The sequence below is a fragment of the Cebus imitator genome, unplaced genomic scaffold (assembly GCF_001604975.1).
Source record: "Cebus imitator isolate Cc_AM_T3 unplaced genomic scaffold, Cebus_imitator-1.0 Scaffold291, whole genome shotgun sequence".
Lineage (NCBI taxonomy): Eukaryota > Metazoa > Chordata > Mammalia > Primates > Cebidae > Cebus > Cebus imitator.
This window is the reverse complement of record NW_016107606.1, coordinates 2,824,622-2,834,687: the sequence shown is the minus strand read 5'-3', so window position 1 is coordinate 2,834,687 and position 10,066 is coordinate 2,824,622. Positions and strand designations below refer to the sequence as shown.

Genomic DNA, 10,066 nt, shown 5'->3' with positions numbered 1-10,066 from the left:
GGTAATGAGCGAAACTCCGTCTCAAAAAAAAAAAAAAAAGAAATGAAATATAGGGCTGGATGAAAGAAAAGGAAATAGTTACATTAAAACCTTATGTAATAACCATATGAAATTGGAGAGGTAAAATAAGTAGTATTTAAGATAAAGTAAAAGGCAGATAGAAATATTAATAGTTAAATGAAAAATTAGAACCTAGAAATAAAGAGAATAAAAGATGTAATTTTTAAATATAGCTGTGAACTTAAAATCTTTTTATGTATCAATAAAAAAGACTTTAGAATCCTTACAGTAGCCTATATTTTTTCTTACAGCTCTGATCATCATCATAATTAAATAATTATAGAACTAAGTGTTTATCTCCCCTCCCTGTTTGTAAGTTGCATGCTAGTATTGACTGTGCAGCATTCGAAGGGCCTAGCATTGTGCCAGCAACATTTTATCTATTCAGTAATTTCTTTTTGAGCTAAAAGGAAACAGAGTGTTAGTTATTCCTAGAAATTTTGTTATGTGAAATTAGAATTTAAGGTAAGAAACTCTAAAGAAAGACAAAGAAGTTTTTTAAAAGAGGATAAACTAAAGTAGGCTGTCAAATAATGCAGAACAATTAACAAATATCCCAGCTATCAGAAATTCTAGCATAATGTTCAGTTTGCTGAGCTTTATTATAAAATGTCAGTAATATGTGACCAAAATCAAACAGTGTAAAGAAAACATGGCAGGGAACTCAATTCTCTGTCTTTTCTTGCCCCTCACAAAGAGGTACTTGGGACTGAGGCCCTTCTGGGGCACTCGGTGGCTTTCTTCTTAGGAATAGTGCTCTTGGAGCTGACCTCTCCCTTTTCTAATGTAAAATTCATATAACATAAAATTAATCATTTTATAGTGAGCAATTCAGTGACATATAGCACATGCATAATGTTGTGCAACCGTCACCTTTATATAAATCTAAAACATTTTCGTCATCCCAAAATAAAACTCAATACTCATTAAGCAATTATTCCTGTCTCCCCTTCTCCCCAGCCCTTGGCAATCACCAATCTGTGTTCTATCTGTGTGGATTTTCCCTGGCCCCTGTTTAAACTAGATCCATTGGAGAAAGAGATGCCAAGACCAAAAAGAAATTGTTGGGAAAGGTCTGGATAGTACTGAGAGTCAGAGTTATTATATGTCTTTATATATAAATTTATTTTTCTAATAGCATTTTTAAATACTTTGTATTAATAATATTTATATGTGCATTTTATTCTAATTTCATAATTTCCTTAATTCTTTAGTTTTCTATCCTAAAACTATATACAGCTAGTGCTTGACTTACGACCACGATTGGGACCGGCAGACCGGTCGTAACACGATTTGGTCGTAAGTTGAATTGGCTATATGTACAGTTGAAATGGTGCACGTGGAGATGGTAGTGCTGCCGGAAGCTGGTCCGCACTGTCATACGCCCAGCTGGGCAACGTTTGCGCTGCCAGATGCGGAGCAGTCGTGGCTAGCGATTGTGGTCGTAAAGTCGAATGGTCGTAAGTTGCATAGGTCGTAAGTCGATCAATACCTGTAATTCCATTGGTGGTTACCTATGGTAGTCGGATATTTATGTGTTTGCATTTGTACCTTTCTACATGAAAATAAGGTTACTCAGTATTGCACAGTTGGCATTTTGGACTCGATCTTTTTTTTTCTAGGGGCTAGCCCGTGCATTGCAGAATATTTAGCAGCATCTTTAGCCTTTACCCAATAGGTGCTAGTAATACCTCTCAGTTGTGACCACCAAAAATGTTTCCAGACGTTGCAGAATATCCCCTCAGGAGCAAAATTGCCCCTTGGTTGACAACCACTGCATTAAAGTAATTCTTCTTGAGAATTCATCTTTCTCTTTTGGTAGAAAGAGACAATTAATACATTATGTGTTAGATGCAGTCATCTAAGAGTGATATAGGAGAATTGCTAGATCACCGATAGAACTTAGTCATACATTTTTATAATCTCAGAAACTGTTTCAATTCTTTAAAAAAAGTTTAGTTTGAAATTTTGATTCTTTTTTGGGAAATATTTTTCTGGCTGATTGTGTAAGGGTCTTTCCTTGTTTGGCTATCCAGTGCTAAAGGAATTCCACTTTATTGCCTAATGGGAAGTAATTTCATAGAAAAAGTAAATGCAGCCATATGAATTTGTTTAGAAATACTTGAAATGTTCTGTTTTAAATACAATGAATAAAGAATTAAAAGTTGAAGAAAAGAGGGAAGAAGTTTTTTGACACAAACTTCCCTTCTTTGATGCCAAAAATACTTGAGACAAACCGTCTTCCAGTACTATCATCTTAACTTACTGGTTTGTGCTTCTCGCCTCTTTTCTCAGTGGGTAAAGCCTCTTTGGTTATTACTTAAAGCTTACTATTTCTCAGTAGTCACACTTTAAATGAATTAAATTTTATAAGGAATATTTTGTTTGATCTAAAATTTGCTTCAAAGTAAATATGTAGCCTACTTAAATATTATAGTTCTCATCTTAGATTTCATATAGAGTTGAAAATGATAATTTTTAAGGATTGTACTGCTATCCCCCAGTTTTCTAACTAGTTTATGGTTCTACTTGGGACTAATAAATTATAACTGGGACCAAAACTTTGAGGGAAATAAGACGAGGGTAGGGTGATGGTGGTGGAAGAGAGCCAAAAAGGAGACATTTAGCATAACATCACTAGATATCATTGGTTAGCGTAGTAGAGTTGAGAGAGACCACCTCTTAATTGTGTTTTTACTGGGTATAAAATATTTAATAAGGCCATGAGAAGAAATAAAATTTCATAATGTGGAGCTTTGGCAGCTTTCTCTACATGATAAGATTCCATTTCTGTCTTTCTAGTGCACAGAAAACAGATGAAAGGCCATTTCTATGTAATTCTTCATAACTAAATTTTTCATTAGATGTGGAAAGGGGTATCATTAACATAATATGCTTTTATAAGCATATTGTGATTCTGCTTAGAATGTATCTAATGTATACATACTTATCAATTTTCTTATTTAGGGACTATGTTCGGAGTGAACTGGAGTTTGCCTATGAGGGACCAATGTATTTAGAACCTCTCTCTATGAATCGGTTTACCACAGCCTTAATAGGTAAGTATTATAAAACAGTTAAAGTGTAGGTAGGAGCCAACCAGCTTTACTAACTTATAAAATTCATGCATACTCATTTTTTTAAAAAACGGAATTCTCAAAAGTGATTCATGGTGACTTTTTCCAAATGTAGCCATTGTTTAATGTATTTTTAAGTCTTTTTCCCCCCATGTATAGGTTATGTATTTATAGTAATATTGTGCATAGTGCATAGTTGCTTGTGTTTTTTAAGGTTTTTTAAGTTTTTGAGTTGATTATTTTTTAAATAGAGCTAATTGTTACTTTGAAAGATTAAAATGAAACATGTAGTATCTTAAATTTACTTATTGTTGTGGAAAGCCATCACTTTATTGTCAAAAATAAATGTCCAGAAACATTAACAACTTGAGATGTGATTGAAATATTCAGATAGCAGAATGTTAAAAATATTCAGGTAGCAGAAGTGTTGGCTAAGGCCTAAAAACAATAAAGATACAATTTAAAGTGAAGTACCAGACCCCCCTACCAGAGTGTACCATGCCAAAATGCAAAAAAGGAAGGGAGAGAAAACCTGTTTTGTTACTTTGAAATTCACCAATGTAGAAGGTGTTGAAAGGACAAATATTAGAGATTAAAGGAGGGTTTCTTCAGAGAGAATTCTTTTTTTCTGAAATACTTCCCTAGCCCTTTACGCTAGAGCATTCAGTGGGGGACCATTAGGGGAGTTATGTGTCTTGTGTGGTGAAGCGGGGAATGCTGTGAACTGGTGTCTTGAGTCACCTTGCAACATCTTTTTTTTTTTTTTTTTTTTTTTTTTTTTTTTTTAATTTTTTTTTTTTTTTTTTTTTTTTTTTTTTTATTAATATTTTTTTTTTCCATATGTTTCTGGGAAAAGATGGTGTTTGGTTACATGAATAAATTCTTTAGCAGTGACTTCCAAGATTTTGGTGCATCTATTACCTGAGCGGTGTACACTGTACCCAGCGTGCAGTCTTTTATCTTTCACTCACCTCTCACCCTTCCCCCCGAGGCCTGGAAGTCCACTATATCATTCTTGTCCCTTTTCAACCTGCAAAATCTAAAACTACATTGTCCAAAACTAGCCACATGTGGCTATTAAGCACTTGCAGTGTGGTGAATTGAAATTAAGGTGTGCTGTACATGTAAAGCACACACTCAATTTTGAATAATTTGTACAAACCAGGTTAACTTTTAATATGTCTTGTTAACTTTTAATATAGATCGAATGTCTATATGATAATGTTTGGGATATGTTAGGTTATATAAAATATATTGTTGATATAACTTGATTCTTTTTACTTTGTGAAATGACACTATTAGAAAATTTTAAATTATGTATGTGGCTCACATTATAATTCTTATCTGATTGTAAAGGACTAGCAATGGGATATGTTAGGTTATATAAAATACATTGTTGATTTATCTTTTTTACTTTTTGAAATGACACAGAAAATTTAAAATTATATATGTGACTCACATTATAATTCGTATCTGATATAAAGAACTATCAATAGGCTAGTTGCTTGTTGAGTGTTTTGATTACGGAGTGAAAATGCCTTGTAGGGTTTTCCTGTATCTTCTGATACAGGAAATTGTGGAGCAAAGGTTATAACTTTCTTGTGAACTAAATAAGGGCCCCAAAAGTCTGTGTAGGATTTCTTAGGTCCTGTTCAAGAAGGCCCCAACAGGGATTGGCCTTCCAGATTCCCAGGAGCTGAGAAAAGAGCCAAAAATAGCCAGTGGAGGGTGTGTATATCAAGCACCAAGGGTACTGCAGGTGAGAGAGCCACAGTGATAGGAACAGTTTCAGAAGAACCCATGAAAGTGTCCAGGGGAAAATAAATCGGTTTTAGATACCTCAAGTCTAGGGAGCACCAGTACCAACCACATCATTGTTAAGAGTCCAGTTAAGCAGGAACCTGCCTGCTTCCCTCCCTCTCCTTCCCTACCTACTTCAATCCTGGGTGAGTCAGAGAGAGAGGGAGAAGTACTAGATCAAAAAAAGAGAAAGAAGCCAACCACAACCTCTCCACCCCCTCTCCCAATTGCAGGTTTTCTATCTTAAAGCATAAAGGCCAAAATTAATGGTTTCCCTAGAAGGCCTGAACTCTAGAGTAAGGGATAAGTCTCAACTTTAAGTCTGTTTGAAAGTTTTGGTTATTGTTAAATTGAGACTGTAACCTAAGCTAGAGTAGAAAAGTTATGGGACTTGCCTTGGGTTTTATCTAGGGACAGGAAAACCACCAATCTCCACAGAGTAGATTTTAAAAGTCAGCAGAGGACGAAATAATGTTGCTTTATAAATGACTATATCATATGAGTTGGCATATTTATTAACAGTAACATTCAATAATGAAAACATTTGCTAAGTTAGAAAGCTTGTGAAGTTTTATTTTATGATGGATATGTTTGTATTATAAGTATGAGGCATATATACTAAAACTCCTTTTATCAGTGACCATGATCTTCTGTTTACTTAACTAAGATTCAGCTTTCCAAAGTTCATAAACTATTAAGGAGCATGTTTTCTTTTGTTTTTTTAAATTAATTTATTTTTAAGATGGGGTTTCACCATGATGGCCAGGCTGGTCTTGAACTCCTGACCTCAGGTGATCCACCCACCTCGGCCTCCCAAAGTGCTAGGATTATAGGCATGAGCCACATCGCCCGGCCAAGGAGGATGTTTTCTTCCAACTTTGATTTTAAAGTAATTTTCTGGTGTTTTTCTTCATTTCAATAACAAACTTTTTTGAAAAACTAGGTAATTTTAATATGCCATGATTTCTTAGGGTTGCAAACTTCTTGGAGATATTTCTAATAGTGGAATCCTGAAATCTAAAGAGCACATTGGGCTTTTGATTTATTCAGAATTAAAAGTTGAAATAGGCAAATCAGAAGACAAACAACTTACTCTTTTGGAACTTCAGGGGGAGATTCCACCAACCATATGACTCCTTCCTTCTTCCACCTACTCAGGAGGAGTAGCCTTCTCTTAAATATGCCATATGAGTCATATTCTTCTATGAAAGAAGATAAATGGAGCCTGTAACTCCAGCGCTGAGCACCACATGTGCTGGCATAGACTTAAGGGAATTTTCAGAGCTTAGAGGAAGTTTACATTGTGCTGAACAAGGACATTTAAGTTTCATTGCTGTAAGCACAGTGAAAGCAAGATCATTTGGTGACTTCTTGTTTTCTGTATTATGATGAGTTTTTCTCTTCTTCATGCCTTTATGAATGTTTTTCACATTACTTTAGTGTCGATTGTTTAAAGGCCAAAATTAATGCTTTGTGAAATAAAATACCATATGTGTTTTATGACATAGTAGATTGTTACAAGTGTTAGGCCTTATGTAAAAATGGTTGACATTTTTGTATTTTTCTAACAATTACAGATTGAATTTTCCTTATTAAAAATGCTTGGGACCAGAAATGTTTTGGACTTCTGAATTTTTTTTAGATTTTGGAATATTTTCATTATGCTACTGTTTGGAAATCCTTAATCCTAAAATTTGAAATCCAAAATGCTCCAATGAGCATTTTCTTGGAGCATCATGATAGATTTTAGGGCATTTTGGATTTAAGATTTTTGGATTAGGAATATTCAACATGTGTATGAATACAATATAAACAAGTCCCACATTTTTGTTTTGATTTTCATTGACAAGAAGTAAGAATATGACTAATGATTCTAAATTAATCTGGAGAATAACATTTAGTAACCTCTAAGAAATTCTGAAAGGAGCAATGAGAGAGGATGTGTCCAATCAGTAAGATGGAACAGGGTGGTACAGTCATTAGAACAGATCACTGAAAACAAAAAATAACAAGTTTTTACACAGACCTAAATATGTAAAACATTCTGGAGCATACTACAGTGGCATTTCAAATGAATGAGAAAGGAATGGATGATTTCGGTAACCAGTTTTGAGATAACTGACTAAACATCTGCAAAATACCAAACTTAGATCTTTATTTGCTTATTCCACAGTAAATCAAATGCACTAATTTTTAATTTAATTTTTTTTTTTTTTTTTTTTTGAGACGGAGTTTCGCTCTTGTTACCCAGGCTGGAGTGCAATGGCGCGATCGTGGCTCACCGCAACCTCCGTCTCCTGGGTTCAGGCAGTTCTCCTGCCTCAGCCTCCTGAGTAGCTGGGATTACAGGCATGCGCCACCACGCCCAGCTGATTTTTTGTATTTTTTTTTAGTAGAGACGGGGTTTCACCATGTTGACCAGGATGGTCTCGATCTCTTGACCTCGTGATCCACCCGCCTCGGCCTCCCAAAGTACTGGGATTACAGGCGTGAGCCACTGCGCCCGGCCTAATTTTTAATTTAAAATTAAAAATTACTAAAAGAAAATACAGCTATTTGTGTAATCTTGAGTAGAGGTAGCCATGTAATTAATCAGGCACTAAAGGTCGGTACCATTAAGAAAAAAATTGGTTTTACTATTTTCAATACCTACTTTTATAAGAGAATAAAGTTATTAAAAATATTAAGACAAGGGACATACTAGAAAAATGCAATCATATGAGTAAGGATTAATATTTTGATCAAGCAGTAGAATATGTATTCCAGTAGAAAAATGGTCAAAGAATGTGAACAAACATTTCACCGAATAATTGGAAATGCTTTTCTATACTTACTGATAATGTTTAGTGCTGCTAGTAACCAACAAAATGACAATTTAAAAAAGGAAATAGGGCTGTGCGCTGTGGCTCATGCCTGTAATCCTAGCACTTTGGGAGTCCAAGGTGGGTGGATCACGAGGTCAAGAGACCGAGACCATCCTGGCAAACATAGTGAAACCCCATCTCTACTAAAATACAAAAATTAGCTGGGTGTGGCAATGCACGCCTATAGTCCCAGCTACTCGGGAGGTTGAGGCAGGAGAATTGCTTGAACCTGGGAGGCAGAGGTTGCAGTGAACCGAGATCACGCCACTGCACTCCAGCCTGGTGCCTGGTGACAGAGTGAGACTCTGTCTCAAAAAAAAAAAAAGCAAATCTGAGGAAATATTCCCTCTTCTTCCCCTCTCTAAATTATACTCACTATTGGCAAGTTAATAGAAAAATGGCCACATTATGTACTGGTAAATTGTTTCTGGAGGGCAGCTGACAATGTGTCAAAGTCTTTAAAAATGTTTTTTTCTGATTCAGTAATTTCTAGCCGAAGAGAATATTAGGAAATGTGTTCCAAGTAGTTTATACAAGGATGTCATAATGTAAAACCTTATTCATACAAAACATTTTATAATTATGGACTATTTGGAAAAGGCTAAATGCTAATATATCACATACAGTCCGTGTAATCTAAGGTGTTCTTAGGGCTACCTTTGAGTTGTGGGATTATAAGAGGCTGAGTGTTTTCTTTCCCTTTTTGTTTCTCCGTATTTCTGACTTGTCTGTAATCACGTGTAATGCCCAATGAGAAGAATTTATTTTGTTTTTAGTTTTAACTTATGATTTAGTTCGTTGGGAGGTTTACGTGGTCCTCAAAAAATAAAGATTAAAACATTCTCAGAACAAATATTGTTGCAGTATGATCTTGAACAAGTAACTGTATCTCTTGGATTTTATGCTATGATTTTTACTGGATTGTAAGTTCTCTATTTTCTTGGATCTAATCTTTTGGCACCTTGTAACCTTGCTAAATCTGCATACAGAGAATTGGTTCAGGTAAAACGTATAGACCAGAACAGTTAAGCATTGAGTACCTTTGGAAAAGAAGCTATATATAAACAGTAACAACTGAATTGTCACAGTACTGAATTAGACATTGTTTAAAGTTTTCTTCATGTTATACATGCCATCACAGATGACCAGTGGAGATTTATGCTGCTTTTTCCAGATCAGCCCTAAGGAATTAGTATTCAAAATTCACATAACATGTGAATATGTAATTATAGTCAGATGAAGTTAAAGTTTGATTTAAAACATTATCTACGAGATTTTAGTTAGACTTCTTCAAAACTTGTGTTGTTATCCTTATCAACAGTGTTTTAGTTTTTATTTTGTGGATGCCAAATGCTCAAAATTAAATGTGTTCTATTCCCCATTTTAGGTCAGTTGGTGGTGTGTACTTTATGCTCCTGTGTCATGAAAACAAAGCAGATTTGGCTCTTTTCAGCTCACATGCTTCCTCTGCTAGCACGACTCTGCCTTGTTCCTTTGGAGACTATTGTTATCATCAATAAATTTGCTATGATTTTTACTGGATTGGAAGTTCTCTATTTTCTTGGGTCTAATCTTTTGGTACCTTATAACCTTGCTAAATCTGCGTACAGAGAATTGGTTCAGGTAAGACTGGCAGTCGTACTCAGGTAGATAAAATTCTGCATAAATGTTAAGCACATTAAATTTATAGTTCATTTTTATTTCACAGTTATAGTACCATTCTTTTTTTACAGTTTCAAAACAGCAGCTATTTTGAGCCCAATTAGGAGCAGCTGAAAGATTCTTATGTTCTAGTGAGAAGGCAGTAGAGCGAAGTGGTTCTCTTAAAGCAGTTTTATCTGATCATACTTTGATGCTGCTGGTTACTAACTGTGTAACCTTGTGATAATTGCTTGACTTTCTGTAAAGTGGAGCTAATAATAAAAGCTGTGCTTTCCTCAGAGGGTTCCGTGAGATTTAAATGAGTTTAGTACCAGGCAGACAATGTTCCATATGTGTTAGCTATTGTAATGAAGACAAAAATAATACATAATTGAATACCTATAAGTCACATCCTGTTTTTTCCTCCTGATTATATTCCTACTGTGACTACAGTTTCTTCCCTTTGTGTACCTAATTTAAACAGAAAAGTTAAATAGTTCTGGGTTATAGTATGTTAGATTTCAATTAGGCATAGTACTTGAACTGACTATGCCAACATAACATGCTTTTTGTAAAAGTCTCTCCCCTACTTTTCTCAGCCTTTGCTCTAAGACAGATTACTCC

The 10,066-nt window shown here is 35.0% G+C and overlaps 1 protein-coding gene across 1 annotated transcript in view; it reads left to right on the top strand.

The window, feature by feature from the left end:
- RNF145 (ring finger protein 145) overlaps window positions 1–10,066 on the top strand; it is a 51,552-nt gene that overhangs the window by 23,160 nt on the left and 18,326 nt on the right. The window contains 2 exon segments of the mRNA XM_017502100.1: window positions 3,028–3,119; window positions 9,189–9,424. Coding sequence (XP_017357589.1) covers window positions 3,028–3,119; window positions 9,189–9,424 — 328 coding nt within the window.